The sequence below is a fragment of the Cuculus canorus genome, chromosome 4 (assembly GCF_017976375.1).
Source record: "Cuculus canorus isolate bCucCan1 chromosome 4, bCucCan1.pri, whole genome shotgun sequence".
In the NCBI taxonomy this organism is placed as follows: domain Eukaryota; kingdom Metazoa; phylum Chordata; class Aves; order Cuculiformes; family Cuculidae; genus Cuculus; species Cuculus canorus.
The window spans coordinates 50,725,072-50,745,799 of NC_071404.1; the positions used below are offsets into that span (position 1 = coordinate 50,725,072).

At 39.6% G+C, this 20,728-nt stretch overlaps 1 protein-coding gene across 6 annotated transcripts in view; it reads left to right on the forward strand.

Annotated features, from left to right (window-relative positions):
- Positions 1-10,204: 10,204 nt before the first annotated feature.
- Positions 10,205-20,728, forward strand: part of LOC104060906 (melanopsin) — a 45,852-nt gene continuing 35,328 nt past the window's right edge. For 2 of the 6 annotated variants that reach the window (XR_008449781.1, XM_054066086.1), the window contains exon 1: positions 13,253-13,320. Coding sequence is in view for 1 of the 6 variants with exons in the window: in XM_054066086.1 (XP_053922061.1) it covers positions 13,282-13,320 (39 nt within the window). In the remaining 5 variants the exon portion in view is untranslated. Of the gene's footprint in view, positions 10,336-10,742; positions 10,842-13,252; positions 13,321-13,813; positions 13,832-17,469; positions 17,600-20,728 lie in introns of those variants that run through there. The other 4 variants (XM_054066087.1, XM_054066088.1, XM_054066090.1 and 1 more) reach the window with 4 other exon arrangements.

The following is a 20,728-nucleotide window of genomic DNA, read 5'->3' on the forward strand; positions in this document are numbered from 1 at the left end:
CCTATATAAATAAGACCCTTTTGGCAGAGTCTGAGATGGCTGCTTTCTGAAAATCAGTCATAAAAGACATTCAAAAATGTTACATCCCTTGTGCTCTGCTTTTTTCCTTACAATTCCTTTGTGTATTGACTTCCATTTCTGTCTCCAGCCTACCAGCCCAGCACACTGGTAGTTTATCTGTCTTTTTACTTCTTCCTCTCTTTTTACCTACATGATAGCCTTTTTTTCTGGCTAGTTTTTCAAAGGCTTAATCTGCTGGGCATTTTATCTCATACCCCAGTTCCTTCCAGTTACCTTTTGTAGCCCTGATCCTAGAACCATGACCCTCTTCTGAAGGATTCATATGTCTGTGGTCCAAGACCTTTCTGTGATACAGCACAGCTGCAAAACCTTGGCTCGGACTTCTGACTAAATTGCTTAATTGTGAGAAAGTACAGAGATAAGAGCCATGTAAGATAAGAAAGGTAAAACTGGAGGCAGAGGCATGATTATCAGCTCTGGCATTCAAGAAAAAAAGAGTGAGATGAAGGAGAAAATGAGAGAGCTGGAAGTGGGTAGGTCAGCAGTATCAAGGACCAGCCTGCCCAAGGTGAGATGGAGACCGGCTTTTCTCCACCTGCCTGGCAGATCTGGCAGCAAAGGCTCAGCAGACAGAGAGAAGAAAGCACGTTAATACTTACTCTAGTAGCTCTTCAACCCTACATAGCTATTGAATGTGTTAGCCAGTACATAACCATTTTGTACTTTGAATTTGCTTATGGGGTATTCACTGGGTTTCTTTGTAAAAGTTGCCTGGAGAAGGAGGAATACATGGTACTTGCAGTTTTTCGTATCACTTCTAAAATCTGTGAGGCAGTGCCAAGAAACATGAGCCGTAGCAATTTTTTCTTGTTGTTGTTGTTCTACAGACAGTTCCTTGTAACCTAGTGTATTACTTTCCTTCTGCACTGCCAAGTCACCAAACGCCTTCTCTCTCAGGGTGTTGGTTCTTATTGTGTGCTCTCCATACAAAACCTGATGTGAGCAGATCTCGCTGGTGATGGAACAAAGTACTGTTTGCCAGATTTAGGGCAACACACTAGTTATCCCAAAGAATCCTGGGCTCTGTTTGCAGGCAGCACTGACTTAAGTTTATCTAACCTTTCTGTGGAATCCAGAAGCCCTGAGCTGGTAATCACAATTTTGTTCCTGAGCACAGCACATTACTTTGCAATAACATTTAATTCTCTTTGGTAGTTATTATCCTCGATCACCATTAAGCAATCATCTCAATATCTGCTGAGGGTTTGTTTCTTCCTGGAAAATATTTCCTCCAAAATTCATGGCTGATATTAATTTTCTGTCAGGACCGTTTGCTATTGCAGTGCCCAAAAGGCACAGCAGGGGCTTTATGAGAACAGGTCTGTGTTCGACAAACTTTTGACTTTGGAAATTAAGTGGGGAAAAACATTAGCAGAGTGAAGAAGTTAGAAGGGATAATACCCTCCAAATAAAGACTAACAGATAATCCCCAGAAATAGATCCCATTGACAACATGAACATAGAATAAGTCTGTGTTTATAATGCATGTGTAAAGATCAATACTATAGACCAATCCTTGTTCTCACTACCCTAATACAAACACATGAGATGAAGCTTGTGATGTAACGTTATAATTCGGTTCCATGATATAAGGAAAATTATTTGTTACTCAGGTCCTGATGGATAAAAGAGAAATGCCAGGAGGAATAAAAAACCTGAATTTGTATGAGTAGGTTTCACGGAAAAGCAGCTTAATATTTCTCCAGTATGTCATGCCAAATCCACATTTGTCATCATTTGGCTTCACTATATTGAGATGGATGGCAAAATATTTTAATTTAATTTTTCTTTTATTAATAGCAAAAGAAATATGGCAAATCTTGCCATGTGAGCACAGGATTTTTTCCATCCTTGGCCTGTTTCCTTGGCATTAGCTGTTACTTTCTGACAGAGCTGCAACACTGAACTTAATGCTGTAGTTGGGCACATACTACAACATTAAACTCGCCTCAGAGCTCACAGAAGTGTGTTGTCTGTTGGAGAGAATCTGCATGAGGCTCTGGCTGCTTTGGTTTCTCTGAAGCAAATTTGGTACATTCTTCTTGTATTGCAGTTATAAAAATGAACAATTCCCATCCATCCTTGAATGGCAACATACAGTTTGACTGATGGAGATGGCAAGAGAGAACTGGATGATCTAGCTGGATCTTTTCCATCTGTGAATTTTTGTTTTGTCACTTTTCTATTTATTTCTTTTAATTAGGCAATTAGTTTGAGTAGAATTAGAGCTGTTGCTGTAGTGTACAAACATCAAAGGCACATGCATTTCTGCCAAAGTGTAACTCTGCCAAAGAAACACTTTGTTCCTTTTTGGGTTTTGTTTGGGTTTTTTTTGTATCCTCTGGGAAAAGGAAGGGGAGAATACTTGGGAACATTGGAAAAGCTTAAAAAGAATAAGAGACTTGAAACATTTATTTAATACTACTTCCCTGTTATCCTGTGCAGCTATATGTCTTGAATTTAAATGTAGTAAAGCTTACTTTATGGTCTAACATCCCATTACGTTTCTGAAAATGCAAAAAATGGTTTTTTTTTCTGTATGTCAGCCTTATCTTGAGATGAACAGCCAGATGGAGGATTCAAAATTGCAGTTGTCAGAAGAAATTATGAGTAAAGGCACACTTAACTTCAGCAATGAGAATTATTTGCTGTATTAAGAATTAGGTTTTTAATGGAAATTAATTTTTATCAGTGTATATAAGCACGCACGTGCATGCAGGCACTCTCAGCAGTGTTTCAGATATAGATGAAATGGTCTGTAGGGTAGCCCTGTGTAACTCATCACATTTCTTAACAAAAATCCTTTCAGCCTATTGTTTTAACACCTTATTCCACCTGCTTCTCTCTGCTCTGCAGTTTTGAATTTTGGGGAAGACTTTATCTGAAACCACCTAGACCTGATAGCTGCTTTCACATTCTGGCTATCCTTTATTCAATGTGTGTTTGGGACAAAAGCTTAACTCATTTCATAGCTTTCTTGATAAATTATTGCTAGAGGAAGCAAAGCTTTGTCTCCTCCTCAGGGAACATATGCCTTCGTGTTTTAGTTTCTACGAGAAATGCAGGAAGAAGCTGTTCTTGTTTATGCTCATCGCAAAGGGTAGAAGGACTGTAGCTGACTGCAGAAGCCCAGGCACCTGAGTCCCATACCAACTTCCGTTGCAGTACTCATCAGATCTCTTCATTTGTATGCCCCACTCACAGGAAATTATCTTAATCTTAAATTGTTCATTTTAGGAAAGTGCTGGGTTTTCAGGAATATCAATTTTACTGGAGAAGGTAAGTGCATCCTGACAACTTCTGTACCAGATGGGATAGGGATTACACAAATTCATGCGGCATTAGACCAAGAAAAGCCCACAAACATACTCAGTCCATGACAGAGATTACAGATCAGAGATAGCATGCTGGAGGGAGGAACAAGATTTTGAGCAAAGATTTCTTTTGTTGCTCCAGAGGGGGAATGCATTAAGTGAATTTAAATATTAACTCTCTAAGGTATTTCTTCCAAATTATGTTTCTTTTTTTTCTGGAGCAGAATTGAATTTTGCTAATATAAAAATCACAGAACATCCCTCCTGAAATGAAGATTAGATAATTTGACCTTATTTTTCTTTAATTTTGGCACCTGCATTTGAAAACCAGTCTCTTGTAAAAACATGTCAAATTGTCAACCAGAAGGCATTACTGATGGCTTATTTTCAGACCAGAGGTGAAATCCAAGTTTCTTTTCACTTCAGGATAAATTTACTATGCACCTAACTCAGTTACTGCATGCTATCACTTCTGTTTTCTTAGATAAGAATCAAGAGTGGATTTTGTATTTGCCTTTGAGTACTGAAGATATTATAGACAAGATTCTAAATAACATTTTAAAGCAATATTTGTAGTTTAAATGCCATTTCATTATGGGTCAGCCTTTGTTTTAGGACAATTTTATGTGAAGAGCAATTCTAAATTGGATCATTTGGCTTCAAATGGCTGAAGAAATTTCTGTGTATTGGTCTCTGCATCACAGTACATCTTGAGAGATTCTGAAATTCATTACTATCTCATATCCTTAATTTTAATTGGAATTAGATTTTAGTTCCTCCAGTTTGAGAGTTGGCTGGTTGGGAACAGGTCACAGTGAAGGAACCTGCTGAGTTGGAACTGGTGTCTGATCACTGAGGTGCTACCCATCAGGACAAAGCCTAAGAAGGTCACATCACACGTGCTTCCATTGCCACACTGCAAACTGACATAGTTGGAACACAGTAGACAATTACCTGCATGCATACTGCCTAGCGTACACAGAATCAATGTACCACCATATCACCAGAGGTTTTTGGAGTTGTGTTAGGTGCTGTGGTGGTTCCCTTGTAGTCAACACTTAAAGGACAGAACACTTTCTGCTAAGTGTTCAGGGCTGGGACATCGGTGCAGTGGCACAGCTGTTGCCTAACATGTATTCCTTCTGGATTCTAAAAATTGTCCCTCTGGCTCTTCAAGGACACGCCGGTCATAGTTACTTTGCTTCTAAGTAATCCTCTCCTCCTTTAGCCTACAGAAACTCAAACCATGTCTGAATTAAGGAGCCAATACAAGTCTGGGGTTATTTTTTTTAACCTCATTACCAAGAGCCCTTGTAAGTGCTGATAGGACTCAGATGCATTTGGCTTTCAGGAAGAAATTCTCCAGGCTGGCCTTTTACGCAAAAGGCTTTGTTTTAAGCATTTAAAGTGTGAAAATGTTTCCATTTATAGGAATAAGTCACCTTTGAACAGAAATGGAAGACTTCAGTATAGAAGATAACAGTGCAACAAAAAAAATAGTTTTGTGCCTTTTTCTGCCTGACTTTGACAGTAAAAGTTGTGACCTTTAGGGTTTTTCCAAAAGTTGTAGGAGAAAACTTTGTGACTGAATGGGGTAAGAGGAAAACTTGTGAGTTAGTAAAAAATCAGAATGTCTTCCCTGTGGAAAATTCTGGTGTTGCAAAATGTGTTTTTCAACCATAATGACTGTTAGAAGTAAAAATACTGTCTTTTGTTTACTGAAATTTTGTCAAACAACCATAATTTGGGGTTGGTTCACAGGATTGGTGATGTAGCAATGATGTTGATCCAAGGGCCCCATTTCAGGACAGGTTCATTTAAATACCAGTTCAAACATCCTTTCTAGGTAGTACGACAGTGCTAGAAGCAGCAACCAGGAGTCAGGATTCCTGTCCCCACAGGTGAATGTGAAGGGAGACCATGAAGTTGAATTCCTCTTCCCTTGCTCTCTGGCCCTTTGACACTTACATTTCTTCCTCTGCTGTTGTCTGTCTCCAACAGGGATAATACTCCTTGGCTGTGGGTTGGTGCTCCACTGAGTCTGATGGTGGAATAAGGGCATAGGAGGGATAATAAGGGGAAGGAGGCTGAGAGAAGGGGACAGGAATTATGCCAAAGCCTCTGTTCCAGCAGAGACCACTACCTTGGGTACCTCTATCTTCTCCCTCTAAGAGCGACAACAAACAAGGGTTTCAGTAGGCTTGGCATAGGCCAAGTAGAAAGAAAACACAAATGAATAATTAAATTCCACCATTGGCATTAGCATATGCCCTCTGTTAGTGGGGGAGTAGAAGGAAAGAGTTAAACTTGTATAGCTTTACACTTTCGATAGTGAGACAACCTGTACTAAAGGTGCATCCTAGATAAGGAGTGCCACGTCTTCTTCTTTGCCCCTTGTGAGCAAACTGTAACAGTGAGACGCACATTCTAATCCTGTGATTGAGTCTAACCTGTGCCTTGATATTAACTGGCTGCATTCATACCCTAAAACTGAGATTATTCTTTAGATGTTCAGCAATTGAAAATGCGTTTGTTCTCCGTGACAACTAACCTGAATTGAGAAGCACTTGGGTAGGCAATTTCTTGAGAGCTCTTCCAAGCCCTTAAGTTTCCACAGTTCTTTGATTCACAAGGCAAGCTGGCCTGGCTCATGGTAACTCTGTTTTCCTTTGCAATTAAAGCATTGAAATACATAAAGCTTTGAATTCAGAGTTGTCAGAAGCACAGGATGACATTGAGTGGTTGCACTACATTTTACAACAATCCCAAGATCAATTCCCAGATCAACATTGTAGCTATTTCAAATTGGTGTAAGATGTGGACTGTTAAATTAATCAATTTTGCTCATTGGAATATTATTCTCTTCCCACTTTTTATTTCACTCTTCCTTATTCTACAGCTCACAACACATTTCCAAACATGCCTCTATGCCATCCCAAAATGGGCATGTGACTGTAGATCATCCAGCAGTCTTTTACAGCCTAATCTTTCACTTGGTCCAAAGGCTCTGTATCCTATTTCTTTTCTTTCTCAAGCTGGAATATACCAGCGCAGCAGCCATGTGTTTCTCTTTCATTACACTCTCTTCCTTCTGCTAGTTTTTTGTTGTTGGTTTGGCTCGTTTGGGTTTTTTTTGATAGTCACTCTCTGCTTGCTTTGTTTTGCGTTCTTCAGTGATTATATCACTAGTGCCCACAAGTGTGGCCATAGTTTCTTAAAAGGACTGAGATCCTTGACATGACTGTGAGAGGGGGAGTGTGAAACTCGCTCCTATCCCATTGAACCTGTAGCCTGGAGGAGCTTTTTGGTGCAACTCTGCTTCCTTTGCCATTCTAGATCATAGTCCATAATAAACACTGAATTTAGCCTGCTTTTCTACCTTGCATTGATAGTATTCACAGATTTGTGAGGAGCTAGTCAGGCAGGCTCTTGTCAGACCCATGTGTCCTAGGAAGCAGCACTTGTGAATCATCTATTGGATGTGAAACACCTTTAAACCTCACTGTGTTGCCAGAAGTAATGTTGGGTTTTTTTCCGGCGTGCCCATGTTCAGGCTGCAATGAAAGAACGATGATGTTCGTGAAGGCTGAGGTCAAAGTAACTGTTGACGTGTGCAGTGCCTCTTGATTGACCACGGGGTCTGGCTTTATGTTTGAATGTTTACAGACAAACTCTGCTGTCTCCCTGTCTGCTGAATGTAACACTCAAGACTTGCAAGGAGAGAGACTATGGGTTGTGAAGGCACCTCACACTGAGGCGAGTGCCCAGAGGAGGTGGTTCATGAGAGCGTTTGCCCTAGGCATGGCAGGTCTGCAAGATCTGTGATAAAGTCTTCATCACCAGTGATACAAGAGAAATACTAGCAGACTTTTCCCAAAAACTGCTCAGTCCAGGATTCAGCACCAGTTCCGGCTGTTGACAATTATACTCTCCCTGTAGCTTTGCTTAAATGCAGTGCTTGTCACAACAGATCTAACCTGCTAAACAGATAGTGCCTGTTGATCGAGCAGGGATGCCTTTAGTGAGAGATAAAATTATTTTGGTGTATGGTAGTAATGTCTTTCGATTTGTTAAGTTTGCCAACTGCTTTGGGAGCTGGTGGGATGGAAGGTGTCATAGAAATGTTAAGAGCTAGTATTCATTCTAAATTACTCTGCTCCATTTTCTAAGAAGAAAAATATCCATACTTCTGTCCTGCATTTTGTTCAATATCTGGTTGGTTAATGTAAGACTCCACATGGAACTGCTACCACCAATACCTTAGCCTAGGATCTTGACTACCCTTAGAAAGAACATTTTTCTGACCTTTGCTAGGCAGTTATTTACCTTACCTACTTCTTCAGTTACTTGAGCAATCTGGTTTTTTAACTAATTTTGAGGCACTGACTTTCAGTCATTTTCACTCAAACACATGGTGAGTTTAAGCAAGCAAATGCAGTTCTTAATAATCAATGAGTCCAAATACTTTGCCTCATTGTACTCAATTGATTTACCATATTTTCCCATGTCCAAGGATTAATTTTAATCTTGGTGTGAGTGAAAGTGTGAGACATGTGAGACAGTCCGTTAAAGCTCTAGCTGGAGGCTTAGTTGTACCCAAAGCTGTAATTTATGGAACCAACTCAAACTGTCAGTCAAAACCTGACAGTCTAAACAAGTCTGAAGCTTGAAAAAGTTTGCTTTAGTTGGCATTTAGCTTCACATTGGTATCCAGTTTTTAGCTTTAACTAGGATATCTCACACAAAATAGGGTTCATTTTAGGTCCATCTCTATAAGATATTGTGTGTAGTAGCCTGACCTCAGGGAAGTTTCAGCTGCGACCTGCAGATGTAGGAATGAACATAAGAAAAGTGAGCAGTTCCTCAGCCAGGACATGTGATCAGTTTGTCAGATCTTTCATCGTTTCAAGGAACAACACTTCTACATTCCTGTAACTAAAGAAAAAAAAAGGAAGCCCATCTGTGGATGCTGAGGGGCTCATAATATCTCACATGGTCTCGATTGCCTTAAAATACATTTAAAACACATAAGTGATAAAATATTCTGTCAGCCAACAAATTATGAATCAACATTCTGAAACTGCAAGTACAGTATATAGTACCTCTGAAACTGTATATAAATTCTCTCCTGAAAGCCAATGATCATAGAAAACACTGTAAGCAAAACCTTTGTGCCCCATGATAAATCTAGAACACTAACAACACATTTTTGAGAGCAACAAAGATAATCTAATGGATTATATCATTTAGGTAATAGAGAGATGGAATGAATAAAGAAAAGAATAACTATGTAATGTTTAAAATTTCTACGTCACGTGTCATTTAGCGGATTTGAGTTTAGAGCATATAAAGCAATGGAAAGACCTGTAGTTTTCTTCCAAACTGATCTGCAACCAGCAGATCACAGAGATCAAGTCAACAGGTGGACCTGAAAAATGAACCAACAAGATGCCAAGGAACAGCAGACTGTGAAATACAGCAGCTAATATTGATCTTTTGTTTTCCTCGGCATCTTCAGATCAGGGAAGTAGAACCTGTGAAGTAAATATACTTGAACGGAAATAAGGTGGTTAAATAAGGAATGAAAACCGAAGATGAAGTAGTTATAATCAACACACAATGCCAATGTCTAGACATATGTGTATGACAATGATACTAGATAGATAGATAGATAGATAGATAGATAGATAGATAGATATAATTTTGGCTTCTATAATACAGTGATTAACAGCACATTGTGTTTTCTCTGAAACACACATTAGTGTTCTAACACATTTTTTTCTGTTCTGGTACATTATCCTCATTTTATTTTAACATATCCATCATGTCTATGGGATACTAAATGCCAAAGCAAACTTTTTTTTGAAACCTAGGTCTCCAGTTTAGGAAATTCTGCTCTATTTTCCAGCACTTACAGATTACTAGTAAGGTATATGTTCACCATATTTCTAAGCTTAATGTCTGTAGTTGAATTTTTATGATATTGAAAAACATCAATTGAAAGAGCTAATCTGTGGGCAGAAATAGTTTTAAGGTACTCCTGCAAAGCCGTTATGGTTATCAAGCCCCAGATAGAGTGGGCACATAAGTGCCTTTAATAACATCTTTAAATTGCTATTTCTGTTTCTCTTTGAGACTTTTCTCTGACTTTCAGACCTGTATCTCCAAAGATCAGTTTCACAAATCCTCCCCATTAATGTCTTTAAAAATGGAAAACCAATTATGTTGAAAATATTATCAATGCATTGCAGAAAAAAAATATAGGGATGGAAATGTAACTATTTGTGTGATGTCTTTCTGGACAGAGTGTGAGAGAATGAGGCTCTCGAAGAACACATTTGCTATCTGACACCTGCTCTTTTCACCACGTTTCAGTGCCTCTGAAGAGCTCAGCTTTACAAACGTGATATCAACAAGAGGTAAGAAATGCCTGAGTCCCATTTGGTGCCATTCACTTTATTTTCTACCATCATTTGAGCATCTCTGGGACAGGCAATTCTTGAATGTCGAGGCATACGTTGCAGATGAAATTTTAGTAACTCCAGGGTGACTTATTGGGAATAGGCTATGTTTTATATCATTGCTGCTCCTTGACAGCCTGCAAGAATCCCAGCCGTGAGTTTAGGCATGTGGCTGCTTGTATGTGCAGCAGAGTAGAACCACCCTAATCTTGCCATGGGAGTTAGGGGACGGCTAGGATGGAGAACAGGGAATGTAAAGAAAACGCCAGAGCCTAGTTTGACTGGGCTGGAGAGGCGGGGGGGCAACGTGGGGAGGTTGGGGGGTGGGGTCGAGGCTGCTTTTGCAGCCAGCTGAAGGGGGCTTACAGGAAAGGCAGACTCGGGCTCCTCGCAGCAAAAGCATAAAGAGGCCATGGGCATGAGTCACTGCGAAGGAAATCCCAGGCGCTACCTTCCATCCCTGGGACGGCAGGGAGCAGGTACGGGCAGCAGCATCTTGGGCATCAACTGCCTGAGGATTCATAGCCTTTAGAGTGGTACCCGCAGGGGCTGGGGATGCTGCTGGGCTGGATAAAGGCAGCCGGCTGGGATGCTCTGGAAACCAGCTTCTCCGGCTGACCACTCTTTTTTTTTTAAAGAAGAAACAGAAATATATTAAAATGGTGTGTGTGTGTGTGGGTTTGGTTTGTTTGTTTGGGGAGGGGGAATTGTTGTGTTTGTTTGTTTGTTTTAAAATAAAAACAATCTTTTTGCACTTGCAATGGTCGCGATGGTGCCGGTCAGGCTGAACGAGGGGGTCGGTGTTCCCATGGGGTTCTCGGTGCTCCCGGAGCTGTCGGGATGGGAGCGGAGGAGGGTTTGCTTGCCAGTGGCTTTTTTTAAACCCTGGCATTTCAAATGCTCCTCGGGATGAGTCGCAGCTGGGCAGACCCGCACAGAGCCGGTGTGCGGAGGGAACGGAGATGCCTTTGGCCGAACCCAAAAAGTACGTGCCGGGAGGAAGGCTTTGGAGAGAGGGAGCTGGGCAGGGAGGAGGAAAGGCAGCGTTTCTCTTCTGCTTTGTTTTACAAGGAATGATTTAAATGAATTGCTTCTCCTTTAATGGGGGGGGGGACGGGACACACGACACACACCTCATCGAAGTTGATGATGTAACAAATTTTGAGTATTTTTATTTTTTTGTGCAGCTGACCCAGCTCTTCCTAAAGGGAAATGTATTTTCTTTGCATTGTTTTGTTTAGATTTTCAGGATGGCTTTGGAGTTTTGACTCATGGGGAAATCCTGGCTGTGCAGGGGAGGATGTAGCAGGTGATTTCTTCTGATGGTACTTGTTGCATCATCATGATCAAGTTGATTAACCATTATTGTGGTCTGGTTATTAATAGCAGGAAACTTTCACTTAAAATGGAAATATAAATGAAGCCCTAAAGCAGATTGCAGAGTTGTTATCCTTTTGCAGAGCCCATTAATGTAATGTAAAGTGACCCAAATTAAGTGCTGCAGGAAGGTGTGTCATTTGTTTGTATGTTTAGCTAGGATTATTTGAAAACATTCATAAAGCAAAGAGGACTTTCCTGTGCATTGCAAATTAGTTATGATGATTTTGAGCAGAAAAGTGAGACAGGTCAGCAAAATAAACATGAAGAATTTGTTGCACCCCTGTCCTCATAGCCCCTGTTCCTGTATATACCTGACCTTACACTATCACAATAAGTTTTATAGATTTTAGGATAGCAGATGTCCTACTAAATTTTTGATAATTCGAGTGTACTTAAGTCCATTTGCCAGCCCAGCTCTGGCATTCAAGGAAGTCTACCAAGAATATCTGCTTCTTTTTCTAGTTTTAAGCGTGGAAGCTAAAGGGTTGTGAGAGTGGTACTGGGAGAAACTCCATCTTGGAAGGGAAGCTGTCGATGTCATCTCATTGCAACGAGTCATTTATTCCAGTCCTGGAATAAATAAGAAAAAAAAAAAAAGCTGGGCTAGGTTTTCAAAGAGTTATTTTAAGTAAAGTAATAAATAAGTGGCAAGTGAACAGGAGATTGAGCATTTAAGTCATAACTCCAAATCACTGAAATGCACTGAGTGCATTCTGGAACTGCTGAAGATTTATTTTTGCTTGTTAAACTTTCTCTAAAGTCTCCTTGGGAGTCCAGATTTTGTTCCCTGACATTATGTATTTACCAAATTTTGTATTAATTCACTGTTTCTTTCTCTTGCCATAAACTTAGCTGTACAAAAACATGTGTATGTGCAAATGTACCTCCGTAAACTGATTAAGTTTTTCAAAGTTGAAATGGTTTTGATATTGTTTGACTGGCTTCAGAGGCTGCAAATTATTCCCCACCCCAGAATGAGCTGTATTTCCAGTGTGCTGGGATACCAGCCTGCAGAGAGAGTGTGACTCCTGAAGATTGTCTGCTCAATCCAGCAGTCCTTGGTTAAGCAGAGTATCGAGCAGAATTCATCCCACGAGCCAGGCTGGGCCCAGAACAGAAATGTGTGTCTGCATATTGTTGCAGGTGGTTAAATGAGGCTGATAACATTCTTGAACCACCAGAGCATGTTACTAGATGAGATGCCTTAGGTATCAACGTACCCAAGAGTTTCTCAGGGTTATAAAAACTTAACAAGAAAACATAGAGTTGCAAGACATTGGAGCTGCAGTACAAGCTGAGCTCCCTGAGTCCTGAAACAAATTTTAGTATACAGGTACAAGTGAATTGAAGGAGTTACTCATAATGCAGCTGAGAGACAAAAGTCAGACTGAATTGCACAAAATGATTGTACTCTACCTCAGCCCTCAAAAACATGGCCACTAGACACCTTTATATATTCATTGATGAGGACAGTCATCCTGGGAAACATAAAAATAAAAAGGTGTTCAAACTTAACATGCAGTTTGGTAGATACTGGGATTTGAGAGCGTGCTTAGAAAGTAGATAACCAGTCAGAAAGCTGTGACACTGGATGCTAGTCAGTAGAGCTAACAGAGCAACAGGAAGGTGTATGCTTTCTTTGTGCACTGTTAAGTTAGTGCCTGAAAAACCACTCAACCTCTGGTTAGAAGGAAATTTATTTAGTGGTTTTTTTGGGGTTTGTTTTTAATTTTTTTTTTTAATTCATTGAACTTTCTGCTAACAGTAACTCTAGTGATCAGCAAATTATTTGCTTTTTTTAGAAAGAAAAATTATATTTTCTCAAATACCTGATATCTTTTCCTACAATATCCACACTGAAACTTGTGCTAATATTCAAATAATGTAGCTGACTAAAGCTTCACTATAATAAAGAGTAAATATGGCTTAGAAACATGCAATGTTGGCCCCACTGTGCCCTCACTGATACAAAAGGCCCCTCCCTCCAAGTCATTGCAGTAGAAGGCTAGCAGTGACTATAACAGCACTAGGGAATCCCTGGATTAATGCCGGTGGTTTGGAAAAGTCTAGTGGCAGTGCTGCAGGTAAGTGCTGGACAGATACTGCTAAAGCAGCTGACAAGGGAAGGCAGGTGGTTTCAAATGCTGGAGGATTGCGAGATCTGCAGAGCTTGTAGTCCCTCCTCAACAGTGCATGAGGTAGCAGTCTAGTGGTGTCCTGGGTGATACTTCAAACGTGATACCCTTAGATGATCCATTTGCAATAGAATTACTTTGTATTTTGCTGTAATGACTGCACAAGTGCTGTGAAATTGCTTTTCAACTCTTGTTATTAGCTCAGTGTTTACAGTTTGATCATGACAAAACTAACAGCAATATACTGTCAAAGTTCAGTATAAGCTTGAAATTAACAGTAGCTATTTCTTTTCCATGGGCTCTTTACCTGTGGAGTTATCTTAAATGAGTATCTCTCTTACCTCCACAGCTGTTGTGAGCAGTTTGTCCCTCCACATGTTTTTCCACAGATGTTCTCTTTAGTGCCATGCTTTTATGGGGTTGAATGGATTGAGAAAGACCCAGTGTGAGCTTAAATCAGGTACGAAAACAACTTGAGACACATACAATGCTTGATTTTGGGGTATTTGTGAGATTCTCTAGGGCACATTACTTAGCTGGCTTGCTTATGTGCTTTTTAAAAGTAAAGGTTCAGAAGGGGCTAGTTTTTACTAAGAGGTAGAGCTCTGCAGAAAAAACTTGTGGGGGCTCCCTGAGGCTTTCTGACATGGCATGGAAAAAAAAAGAGGTTTGAACCCAACCAGCTCATGAGCTTTTCTTTCTGTAAAACGACACTTTCTCCTTAGCTCAGAAAAGGAAGATGCCTTGTGCTAAGATTTTATTTTCTGGTAGTTTGTCCTGGTTCCAAGCTGATGTTGCAAAGGCAATGTTGGAGTTGCTTCGGAGGCACCCCACATCTAGACATTGCTGTCAATGTGAGAGGAAAATGATGTTTCCTAATAAAGATGTGCTAAAAGTTTTGTTACCTCTCATAGAGCCTTGAAAGTGGTCTGCAGAATTACTGCATCATCCCTATTTTCGGTGTACTACATATGGTAGTGGAGAGGGAAAGGATGAAGCTGGTACATGAAAGTTGTCCTTACACTTCTGCAGAAGTAAGAAAAGACACTTTATTTTGTGAGAGATATTGTTTCTTCCTCCAAGATGAGTGCTTCCGTGAGATCTGTATCTCTCAGAAAAGTTACTTTTAATATATACACCTATTCCCAACAAATGTGTCAAAGCAAGGTCCATTATTTTAGGATGAGAGTTTGTTTTGCTCTCCTTTTGGAGAGTTAAAGAAGGTTGTGTTTTCTATGCAGAGTTGGATCATCTTGAATATATCTCATCTGATAATTTCCTTCTCTTCTCAGTCATCTCCATTATCTCCATTACCCGTGGTGGCTAGGTGCTTTATTCTAAACAGAACATTTAGAGTTTCTAGTAGGAATCTGTCAGACTAAATTGCATGAGCCATTGGACTGAATAATATATTAGTAATCCAATAAAATCATCTAAAATGTATCATAAAATATAATATTCCAAAACCAGATTTTCACGGTACTTAGGCATCTAACAGTGCATATAAACAGCAAGGACTATTTTCAACAACACAGGAGAAGAGTAAGTGCTTTGCCAGTAGTGCAATCAATAGGTGTGAAGTGCCTAAAAACCTCCAGAAATCTTTCTTTTCATATGGGACTTAATGCCAGAGTAGGAGAAACCGTTATAAATGAAGTGGAGCACTTACTGCAGCCTTCCTATCCAAGAAATATGGTCCCTGTACAGGTAGTTTGGTTTTTGTCAAATGTCCCCAGATCATTGTGAAAGTAAAAAAAAGTAGGTAGGAAGACTTTCAGTGTACTGAGACAGCATACCTGTTCTCAAGTAATTGAAATAATATTTAATTTTACCTATGGCTTAAACCCATATTTTTTAATTGTGTATTTTGGAGGGTTATATTCCTGGCATCATGGAGTACTAGGCTGGAGTTCATCAAGTCCCACCTCCTGCTCCACGCAGGGGTAACTGCAACATTTTGAAATCCTCTATGGATGAAGATTGTGCAGCTTTCCTGGGCCCCTGTTTTTCTGCTTCACCAATCTCACGGAAAACTTTACCCACTGCCAGTTGTGTCTTTTGCCTCTTGACACTCCGAATCTCTGTGAAGAACCTGGCTTTGCCTTCTGCACACCCGCTTCCGTGCATAGAGGAAAATTAAATGGAAGCAAGCAGACATTACATGGGAGTAATCCTCAGCTTAGAGTGATTAGACATTTCTTTGACCTAAACAGAAACTGAATGCTACAGTGTTCATACTAATATCCTAAATGTGCTTTGAAGTTAACAGATTGAGAAAGTATACTTTCTGTATTCCCCATATTCTTCTGCAAAAAAAAATCTGTTGGAGGCACTGTTGAGTGTAATATATGGGAGTTAGTGGGCCTCTGATCTGACCACTTTGGCAGTTTTCGTGTTCCTAACGGTACATTATGGAATGATGCAAATGGCATCAAGAATATGTGAGTGTGGGTGCTTTAAATTGCCCCCACCCCCAAACCATGAGCAAAGTTTCTTGTTGAAATATGGGAAGTAGCTTCGTTGGTAAAGAATATCTCTGATTTCAGGCCTTCATTTAAGAATATTTCCTGCAGAAGGAAAATCAATTTGTTTATAAGTAAGGAAATGTAGAATGCGAGATGAATTCTTTGGCAAAACTTAAGTTCTTTACACTCAGCTAGTAAAAATCGTAAATAAAACTTCACTGAAATGTAGTTAACAGAGGAAGTGTATTTCTATGCTTATCATTGCACTTCTTTCATCATTTACCATATTTCATCATAAGTGACAGAACAGAAAAAGTATTCTTCTGGAGCAGAAAATCCAGCAAGAAACAAATGACCGTGTTGGTGAAAAATAGTAACTATATGTATTTTTCAGAGTAGCATTAGAAAGACTTTATAGGATTAGCAAAAAATTATTAATGCCTTGCCTTAACTGGCTTATTAAGATGCATTTTCATTTTGTAATCTTCTGATGATTTATTTTTCGCACTCCATAAGAATGAACACACTTTTATAAGGTCTATATAAAATGCAGGGCCCACTTCTCAAAGCAGTTTTCACACACAGATCTTCTGGCAGCAGCTGAACAGTGTAATGAAAAGACTACTAATGTCTAGATGAGATGCATAAAGAGGTGGCTGGTGAAGGACTCATGCTGAGTTATCAACAGTAAGGGAGGAAATATTTTTTTAAAACTAAAATATGGAAGTCTTGCTGTTCAGAAGCCAAAACGCGTGTTCAGGGTCTTTGTAAACTCAGGACAGGGTATTGTGTCCACTGGCAGAGACTGGAATCTCAAATGTGGTGCAAGCATGTGTGGAAAGGCAAAGACACTTCTTTGTGCTTGTATTAAAAGCAGTAATGTGAGCATCACTCAGAGGTCACACTCACTGCTGCTCAGCTTGAAACCCAGCGCTGCAGGAGCAAGAAAGGGCTGGGTCCAGCCAGGTGATGGGTATTGTAGCACCACGTTGCCATCAGCAGTGTCATCCCATGAAATCACTTTTGATGTGTGGTGGGCAAGTTGGAGTGGGAATATCCCAATCAGAGGCATCCATGGCTGGTGAAATGGCAGCAGCGGTTGTCTGGCAGCTTGAGATGAATGAAATAGACCAGGGTGAGCTACAGGAGCTCAGAGAAGTCAGAGAGGGGAAAGCAGCTCAGGTGAAGAGCTTATGCCGAAGGGTTACAATGCCAGCGAGTTCAGAGCCCTCTAGTCACCTGAGTGGCAAAAGTAGAATAAAGGGATATTTTTTTAGGTTAACTTTACGTGATTATTAGAGACCTGCAGGTATCAGTATGATGTTCAGAGAGAAAAAAATAGTCTAGGAAAGTATGATGCAGAATGCATAAGAAGATAAAGGCTTAAATAATTGCTATAGCATATAAATGATTTCTCCATAAAGACAGCAAGATTTCTTATATTGGAGGAAATAAATCCATTATCGTGTTTTGACAGCATATTATTTTCTTTAACGTGCTCTAATGCTCAAAAAACACATATCCTGAGATTTCTACCTGATACTTTGTTGTTTTACCATGCTAAGAATTGTCCATTCCCTCATGGACAGAACAAATACAACTGAACTGTAACAGTCCAGATGATTTTAATGCTGTGTTAGCATTGATTAGATTTGTTCAGTGTGCTGCCTGTCCAGGCATGCATAGCTTGTGTTGCAATTTGAGCTGCTTTTGGACAGAGCATCAGATCATTTTGAAGGCATTTATGACCAAAGGACAATACGGTGAGTGTGTCTGGGATCATGTAAAGGAACTGGTTGTGCTGGTGTGCAAGCCTGTGAGAGATGGGAAGAGGAAGATGAACTGAGCCCTCTGCTCCATTGAGTATTAGCAGCTTCTGGTAGTGGGATTTTATTTACTTGTTTTTCAAAAACCCTTAAATCCTGGTTGGACTTGGTTCTTTTAGGCTTTGCACTCTTGGGTTAGATATGGATATGTTTAAATAGAACATCAAAATTTCTGTAGGGGAAAATGTGAAGACCTGGTTAACGCTACTAGCCTGAATTATAAAAGTGCACCAATACTGGAACAGAAATGTCCTCACAAAACATGCTTCTTGGATCTTCCTTTAGGACTTTCAGGTCTTGGAATCGAAATCTGTTGCCTCAAGATTTGATTATAGTAACTTGGATTTAGACGGAGGAAAAAAATGTGCTAGTTACTAGCCAGCACAGGAGAGAGTAACAAAACAAAGCAGAGAGTAACACAGTGTTCCTCCCAAGATCAGGTTGTGCAGGCTTGTTCAGTAGAATAACATAAAACTTTGAGTAAGCCATCACATTTGCTAACCCCTGCCCAAACAGTGCAGATATCACTTGAGCTGGAACAAAAGCCATCTCGGCTTTTCAGCTGGGCTGATTTTTTTTGTTCTTATTTGCCTTTTACCACTCATTTCAGTGGTGTGGCTGGGGTTGTATGTAGAAAGCAATGTCCACCTGCTTTCCAGGATAGTCTTTAGATTTTAAGGTTTCTTTAGTCAGTCTCCAGTGAGATGAAAATATGCTCTTAGATGGCTTTTGAACGAGCAGAGAGATATTAAAACTTTCCTTATTTTCACTTTTATTGTTTACAGCTGATTGATGTATTATTCTCATGTAAACCCTTTTTATATTATGTCTTATTAATTATAAAACATGTCAGTTGTTGATACCCCTTGCTTACATTTAGCTATAGGGCCGGGTATGTAGACACCTCAATTTGCCTACCTTGCTGAGTCTCTAACTGGTTTATTCTCATGATATTGAGAACTTGATCAGGTTTTGATGGTTTATTCTTTGGGTTTTTTTGAGATTTTTCCATCTTCCCAACCATGTACCATTAGACTGCTTGTAACTATGAGAGAAAGATTAAGCACTGCTATCAAGTACTCAAAAGAAAAAGTTTTGTCAAAGCAGGAGTTGCGCTAAACATGAGATCTAAGTATATATACTCCAAATGAGTCTTGAAGTCAAATATTAAATATTTGTTGTATTTTTTTCAATTGGCTGTGCAGTTCAGTAACAGCTGAGAAGTGCTTCCTGGAATGAAATTAATTATGTATATATTTAATTATAGAAAAAACTAAATGTTTTTTTGCAAGCTTACAGCTTGGGTCTGGAGCAGATGCCTAACTTTGGTACCTGACTGCCTTTGCTATTTGTTGTATGCAGCACCGACCGTTCCTGTTCTTGTTTGTCACTTTTGGATGAACTGCATCAAATTCACAGTTCAGTTTGCTTAAACCAATTGTCCCCTTGATTAAATGCATTCCATAAACATGTGCTTGAGTGCTTCCGGCTTTGACATATGAACTGATAAGTATGAGCTGTGAATGAAGAATGTCGCCTGGAGACTGATAAGAAAAGTAATTTTTCCACATGTGGATGATGGTGGTTTGATTTGATTTTCTGAGTACCAAATTAGTCTGTACTTATTGTGTGGTGTTGTAATGCAGTACAGCTAACCAGAGCAAGCCAGGTTCTTGGGGTTTGGGGTTGGGTTTTTTTCTCTGTGTGTGGGGTTTTTTTTAAATACTCAAAGGTACTAAAAATATTTTCCGTAAGTATTGATTTAAAATGCATCATATTTTGAGCTAGTGATGGTCAGATGTTTTTCATAGTTGCCATATAGCAGTGGTCTTCTGTTTGCTGATTCAAGAGTTTATATGTGCAAGATATATATTAAGCCCCCAATTTTGTTGTCATTTCAAACCAGATGGTGCTTCACATTGAAATTGCCTCTTACACTGGCAATCAGTGAAATTACAAGGAACTTGGCAAGTACTACCTGGTAACTGCTTTAGTTCAATGAACAGATTCAAAACCATCTGCAGCCTGGCACACGCAGATTGCTCCTATACTCATATACTCACCATACTTGAAAATTTTAAAGAAAATAATAACAATATTTAAGTGTGACTGCATAAATTTAAATTTTTTGGTACTGTAAAATCAAACTTCTGTTCTGTGAATCCGCATAGTGGGACAGCAGGGGAATGCTGCTATGCAGTTAATTCATTTCCTTGTTAATGCACATTAATCTCCCATGTAAGCAAGCCCTTACTTAAGCTCATTTCAACGTAAATCATTTCCACAGGATGAGTTTGCATCTGTGACCAAAATCAGAGTGTAAATAAGGGTTTAGACACTCTTATATCCACCTAATGTAAGTCACACTACTATTTCTGATTTCAATCTATTACTTTCTACCCCTATTCGTTGGACAGGACCTGCCCTTGCCCTTCCACATTTTAATAACTGTTTTTTTTCTTCTGCATTGCAATCTTTATTAATCTCACCAGATGGACAGCAGAAACAGGTGGCTGTAATTATTTGGACATCATTTTATCACTAAAAATCAAATTACAAAAGTTTTCATAGAATAACTTTCCTCCTTTGTTAAGTTTTCTGTCTTTATTTTGGAACAAATAGACCAATTTTATTTTTATATCTGGTGCCCACTTCCTTTGCCAGCTAGTTGAGGGACAGCTGTTAATTGTTTGTCCTGTGTTTCCCTGTAGATCTGTTAGTTACCCTGCCAAGAAATGCCTCCAAGCACCCACGTAGGTGACAGTATTTTGATGTTGTAGTCACATTGCATATAAGGGTAAGGCCACATCAAGATTTATGAGAGTTGTCAGGTCCAAGATCTCATAAAGTCAGAACACAAGTGATTGTAGCATTAATTTACAAGGAGCCAAGCAAAGCAAGTACAGGATAGGCAAGTGTGCCAGAAGCTGGCCCCGCTGCAGTTACTGGCATCTTCATGGGCTGCTTGTTTACATTTGTGGTTTTGAGTGAGAAAAATGAGGTCATTCTTTAATTTTTTTCTTAGGAAACAGATGTGTCTGCAGCAGAATGCTCGGTAGTCTGTCC